General features: G+C 37.3%; 2 protein-coding genes across 3 annotated transcripts in view; one reads left to right on the forward strand and one right to left on the reverse strand.

The window, feature by feature from the left end:
• LOC139686800 (myophilin-like) overlaps positions 1–3,805 on the reverse strand; it is a 31,992-nt gene extending 28,187 nt beyond the window's left edge. Inside the window, exon 1 of the mRNA XM_071583848.1 lies at positions 3,565–3,805. Coding sequence (XP_071439949.1) covers positions 3,565–3,570 — 6 coding nt within the window. The 5' untranslated portion in view covers positions 3,571–3,805. The remainder of the gene's footprint in view (positions 1–3,564) is intronic.
• LOC139686802 (muscle-specific protein 20-like) overlaps positions 1–20,521 on the forward strand; it is a 77,935-nt gene that overhangs the window by 52,267 nt on the left and 5,147 nt on the right. The gene's annotated exons all lie outside the window — the stretch shown is intronic.

Genomic DNA, 20,521 nt, shown 5'->3' on the forward strand with positions numbered 1-20,521 from the left:
TTACAGGTGAAATCATTGTATCAGCGGTTATTTTGGAATTAAAACCAGTGCTTTTTTTTGTTGCAAAATAAGTAAGTTATATATTATGCACTATGAAGTTATATATGCCTCGGAAACTTGTTCTCGGAGGAAATAGGTTTAGAATAGATGGAGGCTTCTGAGATGTGGACTTTGAGAAGATGGAAAATGTAAAGTGGACGGAGAGGAAAACAAATGATGAAGTTTCAGGCATGGTGGGGTAAGAGAGACGACGCATCTTGGGAGAAATTCAAAGACAGGGCAGGTGGATGCAAAACATATTGAGAGGTAATGGTATATCGAAGACGGTAATAGGGGAGAAAGGTCTGAGAAAGAGAGGTGGAGAAAGGAAAAGATTTGGTATTTTAGATTAAAGCACGAGCTAAAAAAAGGAGATTTTTAGCATGCGGTTTTGGGTTTTCGGATAATTTGTGCCATGTTAGTCAGTTCTTAAAATTATAGTTGTGTATATTGCCCGAGTAATCGAAAGTCAGTTATAACCCGGTCCAGTGATAATAATTTGCACAACGAATAATCCATTACATACTATTCCCTCGTCAACTGCTACTAAAATATTTGTAGTGGTAAAATGATTCACATCAACCACAATCAGCAATCATTCTCTCTGAATTATGGACGCATCATTTATATTTTTTTGAGCTTTTGTACACAACGATCCACTTCAGTCATTAATTTCTTTGATTACTGCGGTGGCATTTCTCGCAGGTTTTTTTTTTATTTTCCTAAGTGTTTGTCCACGTATTAAAAAAAAATTACAGATCTGATACACATATTCGTTAATTTTTTTCGCAATACACCTGCCACAAAATACTCCCTCAAATGTTAATTATGAAATTACTCTGAAAATAACAATTAAGCCTTAATAGTGTGCGATTGGGAAAACTTTCCCTGACCTTCGAAGTTGTGCATTGATTTGATGCACATTTCAAATTTAACAGATTTCCTTCATCTGTTTCAACCACTTGCTCACTTTAAAATATTTGGAGTAATATATTCGGTTGATTTCTCTTCAAAGAAAATAAGCGAGAATGTTATCATTATTTTTTGGTGACTGATTTTAATCTAGAATTTTCCATTTTTTTTCATCATGGTTCAGTCTTTTAGCTTATTTATTGCGTATGTTCTTTGAGCTCTCGCCGGCATTTCACAAATTCCCTTGGCAACTATGGCAAGGGTCAGAAATATCCGATGAATTGACGGGGATCTGTGCTTGGGTTCACGCCTCCGTTACGGGCCATTTAATCGGCCCAATTAAAAGCTAAAAACACTAAGATTCTTAAAGAAAGAGTAAGGGACTATAAAGAAATAGACCTGAAATACCATCGATATATTTGAGTGTTTGCAACCCTTCGAGAGAAGATTATATAATTTTAAAATTACTTAAACAAGAAATAAACATTTTATATAAAATATGGTATTATGGTTTTTAAATCCCTCGTGGCCCAATCGCACTCAAGCATATTTTTTATCATTTCCGTTTGATGGTCAACAAGTTTTAGATTTAAAATACTCTTGGCAATAATGCGTATTTATTAGAAAAAATCTATATATTATTTCCCAGTTTTTTGCATTAATAGTGTCAGTAAACCGTGCAAAAGCACCGTTTATATCCTTTTGATTTAGAAACTTTATCATTTATGCGAAATTTGGTCAGCAGTCTTTGTAATTATTATCGACTTTCCCAGAAAAAGTAGAATTAATGAGACAATTTTTAAGTTTAGCGTCGGGTTTACTTTGGTAGTGAATATGCGTGTTGATCAATTTAGTCAGGTAATTTTTGTTAAAAAAAGCGTGGTCATGCTTTTTTAAATTATTTAAAGAATTATAAAGTTGAGACATTGATTTTTCTTCAAGGAACCAAAAGGAAAAAGCACGTCTTTTTAAACACTCATAGCTGATTATGATTATATAATGGACTTCCCGAAAGTGATATCTTTAACTCGTTCAAATCCTACCATTAATAATGCTTTTTGACAGATGGTGGATGCAACCGATATCGTTATCATCACTGCTGGTTGATTATAACTCGTTGGTCGGTAGTGTAAGAAACTTTTGTCGGTCGGCAGAACTAAACATTCCTAAAATACCACTATCCCATCCACATCCCAAGGCTCATTTTACACGTGATGAAAGCAGTAAGACAAGAAGAAATAAACGGCGGGAGATTCAGTTCGCTTTCAAAACAGAGAAATCCCATCACCTGGAATGTTGGAGTGAAATGTTCCGCGGCGTCATTGGAGGGCGTGTTCCGTCGGATGCCTTTGATTTCCATGGCACTTCTAACTAGTGAACGAAGTACGTAACATGAAAGACAGACATTAGGGTATTAGGTTGGTTCCCACGCCCGAAAAGCGAGTGGAAAAAGGGAGGTGCACGGGAAACAGTTGGATACCTTCCACAAGTGAAGAAAAGAGCGATTCCTTGGACAATCTCCACACCTACGAAGTTCAAGGCTCAATTCTTGATTCCTTGGTTACATGCGTGGATCAGATACTCTTGTTTATAGGAATTCACAAGATGGCAATCGTAGCTAGGTGTTATTCCATTCTCAAAGGTAAAATTTGTCGGGCACACCGCCGAGAAAACGATGTTATTTCAATCTTATGTAAGGTATGGATGGTTTGCTTGTGGTGGCATTAATTCGATCCTTATTAAAAAAAACTACTTGAAAATATCGTGAGTTTCTTGATGTGCGATGTATGTTATCTCATATGGCACAACTTAGGTTTCAAATATGAGGCATTTCTTGATAACACACTAGAGTTTCGGACTAGTATATAACAACATTAGAACGATATGTATTAACTAGTACATATTGATTTGAAGAAACAAATATCAAATTTAACTTTCATGCATTGTTTTACTTATCCTTATTTTGCACTCTTTATTAGTTGGCTTATCACTTTCAGCTAACATATAATGTTATGTCAATCTTGGATTTGAAAATACAAATTTCGGAAAACATTTAAATTCGTTACGCTCATCAAAGTTTTCATGTACCCTACGAATAAAAAAAGAGCAAAAACTTATCAAGAAACTTTCATTAAAACTCTTACGTAAAATGGAAACTGCTAATAATGTACATTTTAAAAATTTTTAATTGCATTAACAGTATTTTGGATCACACGTTGAGAGCGAGCCGCACACCAACACATTAGTCGATCTTTACTACACTGACGGATAATGAAATAAATAAATAAAAATAATGCTTAATAAGTACAAAAAAGTAATGATTATTACAAAAACTCCTGGAAGAGTTAAAAGGAGAACTTAAATCATTTTCAAGCAATTCAAATAAATTGTTACTTCGGCACCAATTTAGCGATAGCTTCGTTAAATCTATTCCAGGAGAGGCGAGTTAAAACATTAGCTTGATTAACAAGTTTTTTTACCAGGGGATAATCTTAGAGAAAACGAATCGATCTCTTTGAGTTAGTCGAATGAAATCATCGCCACATTTCAAATCTCCCACGGGTTGACGGAAACGACGAGAGCGGCGACAGCACGTGAACCGAGCACCCTTACCGGCATTTTTGTCCTCCTTGGTTCTCAAAACGCTAAAAGTCTTCTCAGGACGGGAAGGATTCGCTGGAAGTTTAAATGTTTAACCCGGCGGGGATGCGTCCTCAACCTCCCGGCGGGGAAAGGGCCTTACGAAGCGGAGATGGTTGACTACCGGAACCAGCGAGATGGATTCGGCGAGACACACGTGGAGTAGATGAGGACGACACTCCGCACCCTGGTAGCAGCTGCCGCGAGATAACTGCAGAAGAGCCCGAGGGAGGAGTGGGACTTATAGGCGCAGAAGTGTAGTGTGTCGAGGGGGAGGAGGGGAGCAGGAGGAAGGAGAGGCAGGGGTGGGGGAAAGATAGGGGAGAGGTGGGGATTGGTATCAAAGAAAGGGGTTTTGCGACGTTGTGGAGGGGATAGCACAAGGAAGGAGAGGATTCGACGATGCCCCCCGCGATTATTTTACTATAACAGTTCACGTTGAATAAGTAAACTATTTATATTTTAGATGATTTGGTACTGCTGCGTATGCGTCGAAACTGGTAGTACCCAATGAAATTGCTGTGGAAATATACTTGTGCATAGCTCACTCATCCAGCGATCATGAAATTTCATCAAGTTGGGCCATTTTTTAATTTAAATTGAATTAAATAATGATTTGTTGTTGTGATTTGGTGAACCACCTAAGAACAAAAACGACCAACAGTTATAAATTACACGTTTCTTCGCAGGAGATGACGTATTACAAACATACTAACATCATACATTTTATATATTAATATAATTTTGGTGACTTTGGCGAGTATTGTATCAATTATCAAGAATCTCTAAAAATAAGTAGATAGGTGTTGCAAGAAAAATATAAAATAACGAAATTAATATAGTTTTAACTCTTACCCTCGAGATCTTGTGACATGACAAGACAAAATACGAACAAGACAAAATATAAAAAATTCAATCTGATCGATGACCGGATATACTCGAAATTCACTGGTTTAAATCAATCTATAACTGATATTTGTCTTAAATTGCTATTGATAGTGCCCAAAACCAAAGAAACTTTGTTTACACAATATTTAAACGATAAACTTAAGATACTGGAAGCATCTTCATTGGATAGAATAAAAGAATAATATTTCAATCCCCAGTTCCGCAATAATTATGGAAACATTTCACTTGATGATGAAAAAATAGTTTGCTTTCCCCGCGATTTTTTAAGCAAAACTAGTGTCACATTCTTGGTATTTGGATCGCCTGCGGTGAATAGATAATTAAGGAATGATAATTTGTATCTTCAGCACCGAGGCAATTGTGGAAGCATTTCACTCGGCAAAGATGCAAGAAATGTGCGCTCAAGTCGACAAACTCGTCCCAAAATTCGTTGCCTGTGCATCGAGTATGAATAGTTTAAGATTATCATAGTCCTGGTTTAATCCCTTAAGGAGGTGTAACAGTTGCCTTTAAGAATTGAAAATTTAACGATGTTTTTAACGACGATTTTAAGTTAAGAGGTCAAATGTATCAACTTCTGAGTAAAATTAACAACCATGTTTATTAGTTTAAAATTTGACACATAATCATAACAACATAAAGCAAATTTTGCTTTTCATACTAGGTTATAATAGTGAAAATATCTGCCTCGTATTTTAACATTTTTTTTATTTTACTGATTTATTGCGTGAAAAAAATAGGTAATATTAAGAATAGTCTGCCGGCCAAAGTAGGTTTTTGATGGCTCTAGGGATTAGACACTGCTACCTTCTTATGCTCCATCTCACACAATACTAAGCACTTATTTCCCCATAGCAGGGTGTTCCCCAATGCAGACAAGGTGCATAAATAGATTTATTTAGTATCTACTAAATTGTATCACGGCAGTTTATTTTTTCGGTGCTATGAAAACGTCGCCATTAAACCAATATTTTTGTTGGCTTTGATTATATTTTTTTGGTGTCATCCAGGGTGGATCCAAGATTTCTATAAGGAAGGACCTGATGAATTCACGCGCTTGTATGTTAGGGCCGTGGCCAGGGATAAATTGAGGGACGAATATTGATAAACTTCCAACACTCAAATTGGAAATGCTTGCCCAATAAATTTGATCTAAATTTCAAATTTGCAAAGATATAATTCAGTCTACAACCTTTTCACAGTTTCTGTAAAAATTCTATACTTTAGTTCGGCGTGAAAACTTGATCATTGATGGATGGTGATAGGCGTGGATTTCAGGTTTTCGAGAAGTGGGTGTAGAGAAGAACAAAAAACGTAAAAATGAGGGGAAAGGGAAGCAAACTAATAATTAGATTTGATGAGGGATGAGTTAGGATTGCTGGGAGAAATATAAAGGAGGCAAACCAGGTGGGCACAGGGCATATTGATTGACGATGGACCGTTGAAGACTGTGATAGAGGTGAGAAGGTTAGGCAAGCGAGGTATTCGGGTGAAAGGATAGACATATAGGCCGGAATGAAGGGATGTGTGCGGAATCGAAACAGTGTTAGTGGAATGTAAGTGGCCAAGATGAATCTTGACAGGCAAAACTGAGAAATGTAGTGGTGTTCAGCCTTTATCCATCCTAAACCTACCTTAAACGATGGATTATATCATAATAGAATATATAATAATAGTTATCATTATTAAACACCTTAAATGGGGAAGTAAAATATGCAATATATCATGGCTCAATAGAGCAGAAATTGCATACACACACAAATTTCAAGCCATTCCCTGTTGGAGTTAGCAAAGTTGGAAATGTATCATTTTACTTTATTTCGGGAAACTTACTACCGTTTCATCCATTGCAGTTCTTCCGCATGAGAAGTTAATAATAATGGGCACAAAGCTGCCTTTTTTAAATTGTACAAGGTAGTATAAAGAAAAAGATGGAATTAGAAAATTATTTGTTTTATCGTTGTATACGTTATCAATATATCTATTTTGAAGATTTCCCATAGCGATGTATCTTTTCTGAGCATCAGAAATAGAAGTCTCTCTAATTAATGGATAGAGGCGGCGCCGATGAATGACGCCAGGATCCCTTAGTTTGTGTATCCCCTGCGTAAAAGAGATAAAATATGAGAGGTGAATAAAATGTGTTGAAGAGAAAAATATATATTGAGAATGACAAGGGAGTAAGGAGGAGAAATTCTGGCATGAGATTAGGAAGTCGCGATACTCTACCCGAACTTATGGAAGCTACGCTTATGCAACGTATTCTTCCTTGCCACTTGGCAATGAGAAACTCTCCTGGTGTATAGAAGAGAAGAAATGCATTTAGTTAAATGTTCAACTATTTTATCATGGGTGATATATTAAAGGACGCGGGTGTCAAATCCGAACCACAACTAAGTATATTTTGCCAAGAATATATATTTGTGCCGAAATTGCGGTACATTAATCATGTGTACGTAATTTTATGAATGCAATGGTATTAAAACGCGCATTTATGAAGATTGACAAATTAAAAATAAAATACAGAAAATATTAAATTATAGCATTGATGTTGTAGTTTCTCAGAGCTTTAGAATAAGCTACCAGAAAGCAATCATAAATCATTATAGGAAAACTAAAACGTTCGCACTCGAAACCGGACTCTTGTGACAGTTAATCTGGTTGCATACTGTAACAATATTATGAGTTGTATATAATGCTGTATGATAGCTATAGCTAAAATACGATCTAGTTAAATTATGTTTTATATTTTGTACATATTTTTACTTCTTCCACAAAATATTTTGCGGTGGATAATTTTTACCGTTCATCATTTTTACAAAATCAACAAAGACTTAATTTGCTACGCATATACTTAGAGGATGAACACGAAATCGCGGTATGGACTTTCGTAAACATACTGTAGGTGTATATCGTAGGTTCCTCTGAAACTTGGAAAATTCAAATTCCACTTCTTGGAGATTCAAAATATATTGAGCTTGTTTTTAATGACGTACAGGTTTATTTATCATTATATATAGAGAGCTGCAAACCTATATATATTTAAATACGCAGTTTTATCAGAAATTAATATAGGAAAAACCTCCCCAAGGAAATAGCTTGGGGAGGATATATGTATAGTGTATTATAATTTTTGGATATTGCAAGGAACATGGATTTTGTTTTAAGGCAGGTTTGATTCATCCATTAATTAAACTAAATCCGGCCATCAATTTATGAATTTCAACATCTATTTCTCTGGAAAATAATTTAAAGTTCCCTTGCAGTATGTATAATTGTTCACTTCATCTCTTTGTCTTCCCCTCAAAAGTCCCTTGCAGTCTGAAATTAATCCAGCGTACGCAAACAAAATTTAAGTTTTCGGAAAGCTCGCTAGCATTGCATGATTAAACTATGATATTCAGGTAGTAATTAAGAACATCAGAGCCATCTGGCTGTCCTCCGACTGCATTTATGAAGTCGTTGGAAGACTAGGTTCGTCTTTAAACCGCCTCGATGCCGAGTAATTGATGCCCGTGGCAAAGGCTGAGGGGTCGCAGAAATAACACGCCGCCGTTGAGGGCTTTAAGGGAGGTCTCGTGAGCCGCGCATTCCCTTCTTTCGAATCATACATAGGGAAGAGTGGATTCCTAAAATTTATGGATAGATCTCCACGCGTGGCTGTCGTCACCCCTGGGGTCCCCCGCAACGAGGAGGACAGGGGTGAGAAGGGGGCCGACGCGACGGACGGCACAATCTTCGACATAAATAGGCGGTGGGTGTCGTTGGAAGGCTAAGGGGCTAAGGGAGCGCAGGGGAGGCGTGGGCGTCGGAAAGAGATTCTAGAGTAAAACGTAGTTCACGCGAGAATGCAGCGGCGGGTCGCCGCGTGATACATCGGCCACCCTCAGACTTCAGCAGGGCAAAGACCCTTTACTGATGAACGTAAAACGAAGCAGTATGTTCCTAATTTATTCTTTATCACGTCCATACGTATATAGGTCAGCTGATGGAATCAGGCTTTCGTCGATGAAAGAGATGGCTCTGGTCGGTACTTCTAGGAAAAATGGCAAAAAACGCACTCTCATGTAAATGTTTTGGGCTATGTGACCTTCTCCAAGACGATTGAGGAGACACCTGAGCACACGCAGTCAGTTCCTGTTCAAACCTCCTCAAAAGATATTTAAAACCCAAAAATGTACGTGCCCCCTTTTTGATCTGTACATAAGTCATCTTATGCAGCAAAATTCCTCATTTTTAGCCCCGAGAAAGCGCGGAAAGTACAAGAATAGTCATAAAATGACTTTCTTGGTAGCGCGGCGGTCAGTATCGCATCGGCTCAGGTCAATAAATATATATATCATGCATATATCTGTCCAATAATGTTTATGCCATAGGTAGATGACGAAATTTTGCACATTAGTATTTTTTACGTCAAATTACGCAGGAAAGCTGGCGAAATCCTACGTGGATTCTCTTATAACCCCAGGGTCGAAGAAAAAACTATCCCCATGAGAGTAGGTAATGCTACGCGGGAACTCCAAGTCATCAAGAAGGCCTTCATTAATTTGGATAGTAGAATGTATGATGCTCTGTTTCGGAAACAGTCCCACATCCAATACCTAATTTCATTCAATTTTTATTTTTTGAAGTGAGTCCTGATTCAAGAAAAGTTTCGGCTAATGGCGGTCGCGTTAAGTTTCGCTGCGTAAGTGTGTAGGCGGTGGATAAGAGTTGCATCAAGGACAGACCGGTTGGTGAAGTGCCTCCATCTTTAAATCTCTCACAGTCAGTTGCGGATATAATACCGAGCGCGTGCATTTCTGCAGTGTCTGCGATTGTTCATCAGTGAAATTTGGTCGGAAAGGATTTATATCTCTCCCGAGGATCACGATACCGCAAAGAATATGAGCGAAGAGATATGGGTAGATTTATGCCCTGGTGTTTTGAGACCGGAACACGGAAGAGAAACTGGATTGGAAAGATAGAAAAAGACTTGTCGCTCTATTTTTGAAAGAAAAGAGAACATTCTTATGCGAGTAACTATTGCTCGGATGTGGCGCTTGTACAGAAGTGAACAGTAATTAGGTATACACCACTGCGACGCGATAGAAGGGGGCCGAACTAATAATAATTCGTTGGCCATGAGTTATTTCACTTGGGTGAGAGGAAGGACTTTTAAGATTAACTGCCAGTGTGTTGCTCAGTGGAGGCATGCCAGGTATTTCATAAAAGCGCAACCTTAGGCCAAAACCGGAACCGCATTACTTACGCTTTCAGTTTTATGATTTATTCCTTTCGTCCTTGGTACGAAAAACTTTGGCAAACTAATTAAAAAAGAATACGAGCTGAAGCGTTGCGCAACTTTGATACAACGTATTTTTTACCTATGCATTTTATTTTGAATGCCAACTCTCTGGGAAGGTCATGTGCCTTCGGGGTCCACGATAAATATTTGCTTATCATTAAGTTTCATAATATGCTGTCTAACGGAGCTTACAATACACTATACCCTTGCCCAAGTGAAGACTAAACTGTGGCCTGTAAGAATGCATTACACATCAAGCCAACCAGGTTGGCAAAGTGATCAAAAATGCATATATTGGTTCAAATCATTTCAGGGAATGAGATGAATACATTTTGATATCCGTTTATGCATGGAATTACAAATTTTAAATACAAAAGTTGTCTTAATCAATCCTGTTATCAGTTTGAAGACACATCTAGAAGTTTTGTTCCTTCTAAGTTAGTATGGGACCAATTAATTACCTCAAATCAATATCGTAATCTGATACGTATGGTGGCAATCACGGTTTTAGCAGATGCTCAATCATCGGCGATCAGCTTTGTCATTTAATAGGCTTGTAGAAGGCCTCCCGGGAATACCCTTTATTGATCTGAAGCAATACACCCTCGACTTAGTCAGAACCGGATGAGGCACATTTTTGAAAGATTCGGACTAAGCACTGCTAAACTACACTGCACCGTAAATTGGCGCGACTGCTGCATGTGAATAATGTTTTAAAATAAAAATGAAATAAATTAACTTCTCAGCCTCACCTGACACGACCCTAAATACGAGGGCAGTCATGAAAGTAACTTACGTTTCGGCCTAGCGTGGTGGTTGGTGGGGTTAGAGCCACAATTTTAAGGTCTAAACGTATTTAAACTCAGTACGCATCCTGCTGTGGTAGTGTGTAGACTGTGGTTATTCAGCTTTGCTCACTGTGAACTGTTAAAATGTTCGCTGTAATAGAAAATCCCACACTTCCATGAGGCGTACCTTAACCCTCTACATTACATCCAAACTCCCCTTGACCATCCTCCCTACGTTCTTTACATCCAACGTACCTTTTACCTCCCCATACCTTGATTACTAAGCCCAACATTCTCACTTCAATCACATTCCTCCTTCCAATATTTCTCTTTTACTGCTGGTTTGACTAGTTGACAATAGTTTACTTGCATCGATATTCTCGGACGAGAGTACAGGGATTCCAAGTTGGGGGGTTACACGGCAGTCTGCCGCTGGAAGGAGCGGCGGATCCCACGTTTGTGCACGGAGACGCGAGGGGGGCAAGAGGTAGGGGGGGACCTCGACCGCGGTGCCTCTCCAGCATCCTTCGAGACAGCAGAGGCGGAGGGGGCGGAAGGAGCCAGGCAGGTGGGCCCCCTGCCAGCTGCGAAGCCGCGGGGGAGGTTTGGGTGGCGGTGGGCGATGTGCAGCCGGGGGAGGGTGGGTGTTATACCCCGCACCTCCTGCTCCCACACCGCCTGGTGTACGTACCCACTTAAATCCTCGACAGCCAGAGAGGGAGGGAGGGGTTTGACTCAAAAGGATATCCGGACGCGAGGTGCATCCTTCCCACTCGGACTAATTTGGACGCGTGGACGTCTCGTTCGTAATCTTTTGCTCTGGGCAGGTGCAAATGTGGCTCGCGTCACGGGGAGATGATGATGCGTCCCGTTAGGTCATCGGGTATCCTGGGTGCGAATGAATCGGCGCACGTATAAACGTACGATGTTCATCGAGTCCGCTTGCCGAATATCTCCGAAGTGTTCGGCACACGGACGCCCGCGACCAGGTTGTAACCCGGATTCTATCACAGCCTTAAAAATTCCCACTAACCTTCAATATTTTCTCTACCCACTTCTCTGCCCCCTTAGACTTTTCCCTAGTAATGTCCTCTCTTCGTCCATCATATTTAAAGTCTCAGCGTTTGTCTTCCTCTCTATTCAAATTATTTTCCCAATTATTCACCACTCCCACATCTCAAAAGCATTCCATATATATTTATATACCCTGGTTTTGCCTCAAAGAGTAAGTTTCAAATGGATTAAATACTACGCTAATGCTAATGAGTCTTTGCTAATCGCTTATTCTAATCTTCTTTATCTGGAGTACCTGAAATCTATTCTATTCATTTTGTAACTGAAAAATATTAGTAAAGACTCGGGTTGGGTAGAAGTATATGGGGACTACAATCAGATTGAAACCTCCAAGAGGTAAAATATTTAGATATATTTTAGATATTCTGATTAATGGCTGAAATTTGTTTAGATGGAGAGCTAACGGTCGTAAAAACATTGCTGCTTACAACTATGAAATCGACTTCAGTTATATTTTAATACATTATATGTATACTGTATTTATATCAAGATTCTGTAAAGTTCATTCATTTAAATGAAATTTTAAAAGTTTCTTTTTATTTCATTCAAGATCTATATCAGTCTCTATGCTTAGACTTTATTAATTTCTTGCATTTCATTTCTCTATTTACACAAAACCTTAGCAAGATACATCCACAGAAATATTTACGTGGTCAACAGATATATTTCTTCTCGCAAAATAAGCAACATTAATAACTAAATTGGTTTACCAAGTATATGACGCTAAATTAATGACAGTGAATGAAGTTGTTAATGATATGATACCGCAACAACTGGACTATTTGTAATTTAATATATGTATAATTGGAACTTGCTTTCTAACGCTCTACCGAAATTCATCTATACATGTAGTTTTGTTAGAATTATTCTGCTGGTAAACATAGGTGAGGAAAGCGACGACTATGCATGTACACTACCATGCTTCCAAAGTCACATAAAATCTTTAAACTCTTTATCTCAAATATTATTTTTTAACTCCATTTGTTTCCTGTGCCCCTTCGACCTGTCCAAAATGCCTGAAATAGAATAGGCATGGGAAAATCAACAGCTTATCCAACTCGATAATACCTTCGAGAAGAGGGGTGCTCAGAATGGCATTTAACTAATGTACTCTAAAACTTTTCCTTAATCGTAACCCCTCTAGCAATGAAAGCCTTAGAGTTTGACCGTGGAAACGAGTATCATTTTCTAATAACCCTCACTTCCTAGTTACTATTCGTTTGACTATCTAAGCTCCTACTTTAGCCAATGCTAATACTTGTATAGGTGAAATTTGTAAAAGTTTGAACTTTTATAAATGATTGAATTTATTCTTCATTGTATGATTTTGATGAAGCACTGAAAGCAGAAAATTACATGATTAAAATTTTAACATCAGTTATAATTGAATTGCTCCGCCACCGAAGCAAAGAATGCAAGTTTCAAAATAATGCACTCATAACACTTTTTAATTCCCAGCTATCCCGGGATATTTAGATATTTAAACGATAAATCTATCAAAAAATTGTATTACCGACAATAGTTAGAGCAAATATCATTTTAGAAATATAGGGAATTAATGTGATCGTGGTTTATAGTTTAAAATCTTGCATGCTACTGGTTGAGTGAGTGAGAAAATGGTAATTTTGTCATAATATGAGGTAATGATTAATTTAATTTTATAGACGTGCCAGTTGCTCAGGGCCTATTACCTTCGAGAAATCAGATAACATTTTATAATTCTAATTCAATACATTTATGAATGAAAACATTGCCGGAAATTCATACTATTTCGCTCCGCATACAAAATGAGCATTAATTGTTAACAAAAATACATGGATTTCCATTTGCATTGACGAAGATCTGGATCTCGGAATCTTGAACCTTTGCCTTTCCCTAAGAAAATCAATCTTTCGTTTCTGAGAAACAATTCTTCAACTTCTTCCTAGCTTTTGACTACAAAAACCTTTAGCCACATTTTGAAAGTATTTCGATACAGGAATTAACGTTCCCTGGAGTAGAACAAAATATGAGAGCAGCTGCTATTCGAATGCACTTGCTGTTTCATGAACGAGTTTTTCGAATTTATTTCGATGACGATTTCAAGTACCCAATTATTCATCTCTGTTGGAGAAATTTATGAAAATTTCTCTCCAGCATGAACGTATTTCGCCTCCTATGAACAAATGAAGAAGATATAGGGCTATCGTTTCATTTGGACAATAATGAAAATTCAATATTAGTGTTTCAATGTTAGGTTAATCTGATTCGGTACACGAGCAAAGGAAAACTTTCCTATGAATTTTTTGCGGAAACAACTATTTCCTAAATTCTCTTATTACTCCAAAGAAATACATAAATATTCGTCTTTGTTATATCATGACGAAGAATTCAAGTACCGAAACCTCGGATGAAATTAAGTCATTCAATGCCTAATCAACTGGTAGTAACGGTTTTGAAATTTTACTGTGGTGCAAATACAAAAGCTGCCCTCTGCCATTTGTTTATATATCTGCTGGCCGTTGGATGCATGTGTATACGAAATTTTGATTAAACTAGTAGAAGTAGGGATCAGAACACCGGCCGAACGTGTCTTATCAATTCAGACCGGAATTTGAACCCATCCCTTCGATATGGGCCTCCATACTTTTCCACATCAAACCGATCCCCCCATTTCTTCATATTGAGTCTACTTTAATTGCAAAAATATATTTTTCACACATTTGGTTAAACATGTCCGATTTCCATGGTCCAAAAGGAAAAAAAACTCATATTTATTTGGAAGCACACTAGGTTTTTAAACAGTGTGGTCCTGGAACTGTACATAAAATCGATCTGGATAGTGTTTATGTTGTATTTTTATACCCCGGCCTAGATTTAAATTCTTGCCGGAAGAATCGAAACGAAACCTCACCGCGGGGATTAATACGGTGAACGGAGCGGGGAACGCATCAACCCTGACCACATCTGTCGGGACGGACACGAATGACGCCCCGTCGTCCGTCTGCACACTAACGGAAATAATAATAAGGTCCGTTCTTAAAATGTAGATCAGAAAATGTGCCGATTTAGCACACCAAATGTGACCTGATATGGAAAATATGATTGGTTGTGATCTGAAAATTGGATCAGGAGTTGAGCCAATTTAACCTCATTTGGCAAACCTGATCACGCCCGATCTGAAAATATAGACTAGGAGATGAGTTTAAACCTTTCGTCTTAAGGCAATCCTAGATTAATTTTACGCCTGATACCCTCATTAATTGATCTGCTCTAAAATCTGTACTGTCAATAAACTAATTACACTATTCCATCCAAGCAAAATAATTCATCGCGAATACTGAGTAACTAGGAAAGATTCAATGGTATGCAGCATACCATTAACCATATATACCATTGTTACCATACCATTGTTTACCATAGTATGGTAACATATTGGGCAGACTTTAATTCATGCCATTTTTTTTATGGCTACTTATTTATATGATGCAGCGCGGTATAAATTTACATTCATTTTTCTTTGCAATTTTTATAATCGAAACTAATTCCTCTTATCAGTGAACCACGATTACATGAGTATTTACACTTTTAATATACAATGAATTACTTAAGATGAATGCAACTTAGTCAAAAAAAGCCTGAATATATCCCCGGAACCACTACAGCAGTGCGAAGTGAATAGTATTATGTCCCCTGGAAACTAAATGTAGTGATATCACAGATACTTTGGTCCTAAGTGATTTAAAAATGTTCCTAGAATTAATTTGAGATCGCATTGCTGCGCCATCATGGGGAATAACAAATTCTGCAGTGTAAGATGTTTCATTAGAAGCCAGCCTGCAATATTATCAAACCAACAAATTTTTAATAAAATAAATAAAAATTATTCACGTACTATAGTATGTATATATATTATATATGTATATATATTTATATATATATATATATATATATATTTGTATATATATATATATATATATATATATATATATATATATATATATATATACATTCATAAACTTAGAGTTTGACCTGAAGAAGGCTGAATGCTCGAACAATCTAAAATGTGGATGTCCTTTTCCATATTATCTATTTCATTTTCTGTTCTATTGTGCCGTCCAAATGTTATATATATATATATATATATATATATATATATGTGTGTGTGTGTGTGTGTGTGTGTGTGTGTTTGTATAATTATGTGTTTACATGAGTGTATATATATATATGTATATATATACATATATACATATATAAATATATATATATATACATATATATATATATATATATATATATATATATATATATTTGTATGTATATATATTTATAATTATATATACATACATATATACACGTAATTGAAGTTCTATTATTTAGAAGTGCTTCCTTCTTATTATATTTTAATTATAGAGTTTAAGAGGGAACTTCAAAAATTAGTCACTGTAACATTACACTAGCATTTCTGTTATTAGAGAAGACTTTATACTGGGAAGGCAGTTTAAGCGAAACCCAGCATCTGATATGGTTTCCATCTTATTCATGGTCTTTGAAGGAATGTTTATAGTGAAATAGAATGCTAAAAACTACCTGTTTATGCACTCTAACTTGAGGAAATGGTGGGGTAATATATTTATGCACACAATATTTTTACGTATTTGGTCCTCGCCTCCGTATATCCTGCCTCCTCACCTACATTTGACGAGTCAATTGTCGCTCACTTCCTTATCTTAACACGAAACCCTTTTCTTCTCGGTGTGTTGCCTTTTGTATCACTAACGATTCCGCTCTCATCAGTGTCGATAAGGTTTCGACGTGCCTGGAACACAATTCGCCAAAGGATTCACACCATACGTCGAATTAAAAAACATAGGTGAGAAAACGGAATTATTTTATGAACCTCATTGCCAGCAAAATATACCAATGCATTGACTTTATACTCCGCAAAGTCCCCTTTCCTATTATTATAAGTCCTAGTCACTACGTTTGCTTAAGCAAACGTCTGCAATGGACTACATAGTAGCTATGTGCTAAGAGAATCTCCGGATTCAATTTTAAAGTGGAACGAAAAGAACGTTTTTTTGCATATTGATTGTATAACTCACATAGCAATAGTTGAAAGTATATGGGCATATATGTAATTCTAAACATAAAAACAAAATTGAACAAAGAGCACCTAGGACGCTGTCATCAACATGCAATTGGATATAGATATACTTTATGTTAAGTGTTTCAAGGACCTGATGTACATATTATTACTTACCCTAGGTATCATTAAATATATGCGATAAGCTGTCCCTATTCCTTCCGACTTGTTACCTTCTATTAACTTTTATCTTTGTTTATTTGTACATATTTATTTTGTTTCTTGTAATTCAATCATGGATGATTCCTTCAAAGGATGACTTTATTTGATGTAGCTGCTAGTATTCCTTTGGTCTTCATCAGGATTTTCAGTCAATATTTTTATTAAAGGCAATGGGTTCTTAATTCTACTCTCAATGTCACCCGCATTATTTCCCATTGGCGACGTACTTTATATAATTACAGTGATAAAAACTCCTTTCATAGATTATATCTTCTTATGCTCGTTTCTTAATATTTGATACGATAGCGTTTTAGTCATTTTGTGTTGTACAATGACTTTGAGATGTACTAATTTAATCTATTCCATTTTTTTCCTCTCTCTCCCTCTCTCTGTCTTCTCGCACGCCCCACGAAATATCAACAGTTCGAATGCGAAAACGGAGGTGGAAAAACCCACGCCGCGTTCCAAACATAGAAAAGAGTTCCTTCCCTCACCCGCCTCTTCGCCCGCCACCTCACTTCCCCACCCCCAGGGGGGTGGGGTAAATCATCACGCGTATTCGGCCACGCCCGGCCTCTGGGGGGAGGAATCCCCTCCTCACCCCAAACCCTTTTTCACCATGAGGGGTGGGGATTCACAACCTCACAAGACGGCGGGGATGCCAATCGTAAGACACGCCCAAGACGAACGAGAGGTCTAAAAAAAATACCTTCGCGCGATGAAAACCTTCCCACGGGTGGTCGAACTCGTCTCTCGCGCCGCGTGACGTTTCCACCGTCTGATCGCGGTAATGGACCACGGCCGTCGATGGTCTCGTGTCTCGAAGATTGTTTTGTCTTGCCTGCAACCACTCCACTTTATTTGTATAAATGGAAGAACTGGCATCGGAGGCCATTGAGAAATGCGATTTTCTCCGACGCCTTTTTTTTGCCTCCGATGTTCTTGCATTCCGGAGTATTCATAAATGCTGTTTAAATGACTTCATTTAAAATTTTCAACGCTATTTTTAATAATTTAAACGATATTTTTAAAATGTCTATTGCCATTTTTTAATTTTATTGTCATTTGAAAATTGATTCCTCCTTTAAAAATTCCAATTTTTTTGTGAAGACTCCAGAATATAAACTTTAAATTCATTGTCTCCGTTAGCCATTCGCTGTTTCATCCATCGAGTACCGGTTTACCCTATAGTTATTACTTTATATATGTTTATACATATAATTATTTACCCTATTAATAATTATGTAAATCCTATTAATATGTAAATCCTATTAATATATAAATTTGTTTGCTTGGCGATACATCACGCCAAGAAGGTATATATTATAGGCGTCTAATTTTTTGCACAAATAGGGAAAATATACAGAAATTGAGATAGGCTACGTCTAATTTGGATGTACTACCTTTCTGCAAATTTTTGAGATCGAAAAACCTAATTTTTTGAAAGAAGGAGATATTTTACACCCAGCACATGTTTCCTCCAGAATTAAGATTTCAATTCAATCACGTCAATGAGGAGTGACAGTTAAACTGTCGCATTCATTATTTAGCTATCATATCACCTAGAAACATCTGCTACGATTAATGCCGACAGCCGGGAAGACGCTTCATACATTGGGAACAGCTGCCACGAAATTCCGCGAAAAGTCTCGGATTAATTTTTTTAAATTAACTCTACAAGTGCATATTTGTTTTGTAAATTGCTACCACATAATGCGATGTTCTATTTTCGAATTATATCTTGAAGCATGCATGCAAATCGTTTCGCAAATGCATGAATTCGTTTTTTCGAATTCAATGCTCATTATGCCTGGAGAATTCTATCTAAGTTAACCATCTTACTGGTACCCACAAGCCATCGCTGGAGTGCGTGGCTGGAGATGGTTACACACCAAACATGTAGTGTCAAAAAATAGGTTTTCCTTTATAGATTTTTATTTGAATTCTAGTTTTGTGCATTAATTCAAATCATTTATATCATTTTATCACCAGTATATGCTATACGATCTAAGAGTTTAGAATTTTACATCGTCAAGGTTTTTTACCATTACTTAAAACACGATTAGAATCGTGTAATCCATGAATTGTGGCGCAATTCACGAATTTATTTGGATTTCTCATTAAGACCTGATATTGAAAAATATTTGAACATGTCTCGATTAGAATTTTGTAATAAAGTTATTGGAAAAGTTTAAATCATTTTTAAATCGTCGTTTGCATGCTTAGTGTGACTCATAAATTTCACATAGGTTTAAGTGAGATCAATTCCGGGCTATTTGAATTAGCTGCCATACAGAATCTTTGACAAGAAATAAAATTTGTAACTCGAAGACGCGTTTTCATATACTCGGACATAGGTGCCTGTATTTCAAAAATAGATAGAGTACATTAAAAGTGTGTTCCCTTTATCAGATAGGGTTCAACTCGTAAGGAAACTAGGAGATCGCCTTAGGTTGATAAAATTAAAGAGTTTGCATGTGATATGGCTTTTATGGAACTATTGCGCGGTACAAGTCTGATACCCTGGGACTCCCTGGATCCTTACTAGACCTTCCCACCAGTCAAATCCCTCGGGTTAAATCTAAGTATTAGAGGTACAATTTTATTTATTGTTCGTCCAAGTATAAATGCTTGCAGTAAGGTTAATTTTAATAATTTAAAACGCTAAATATCAACATTGGAAAATATTATATCAATATATTTTTCAATCATTATCACTCTAAATACAATTAAATAAGAAGGAGATATTTTGCATTGATTTTTACTGACCCATATAGAAAATATACTTTTTGAGAAAAGGTAACAAATAGTTAGAAAAATCGTGATTAAAAGTGTTTACGTTTAATAGATAAGAGCCTTCCAGAAGAACTCAAGTATTTAGAAAGAAATGAAGGAAAGAGTTATGCAGGAAATAACCCAGAAAATATGAGATTTATAATTCGGTCTTTTGTATTCGACCCGCGCATACTCAAAGGAGTATGCACAATGCCATTGCAGTATACCATTTACGAAAGCCAGTGGAGTATTGAGATGGTAGGGTAAGCAAGGTAGGAAGACATACGTGTATTGTCCTTGATATCCGTAGTTTTCCGGTTAACTGAGCACCGTTGTAATCAGAGACACAAGGGTGGAATATAACATTTTTCGAACTTGCCATGAAATACGAGGGTCATCCGGAAAGTAGTACCCGTTCGTGCCGCATGAAGTGTTGACGACGCGAGTAGCCGCTGGACGAGGTCAGATAGCTTCAGTGGCTTGTCTGCCTTCTCTGAGCCAAGGTGCGTGACGCTAGCATTGCCTGTGTTGTTTCTGTGATTGTTTACAATGTTTAAAAAAATTGAGGACGCCGCCAGTTGTGAAGTGAGGGCAGTGATTAAATTCCTCAATGCAAGAAACGTTCGCCCATGTGATATTCATCGCCAATTAAAGGAGGTGTATGGAGACAATGTAATGGACGAGTCGTCTGTTCGGCGGTGGTGTCGCAACTTCAACATGGGGAGGGGGAACACACACGACGATGAGCGTTCGGAGAGACCGTCTGTCATTACAGACCAACTGGTGAGCTCAGTTGACGAATTCGTGAGG

Source organism: Hetaerina americana, unplaced genomic scaffold (genome assembly GCF_022747635.1).
Source record: "Hetaerina americana unplaced genomic scaffold, ioHetAmer1.1.p SCAF_15, whole genome shotgun sequence".
Taxonomy (NCBI): Eukaryota; Metazoa; Arthropoda; class Insecta; order Odonata; family Calopterygidae; genus Hetaerina; species Hetaerina americana.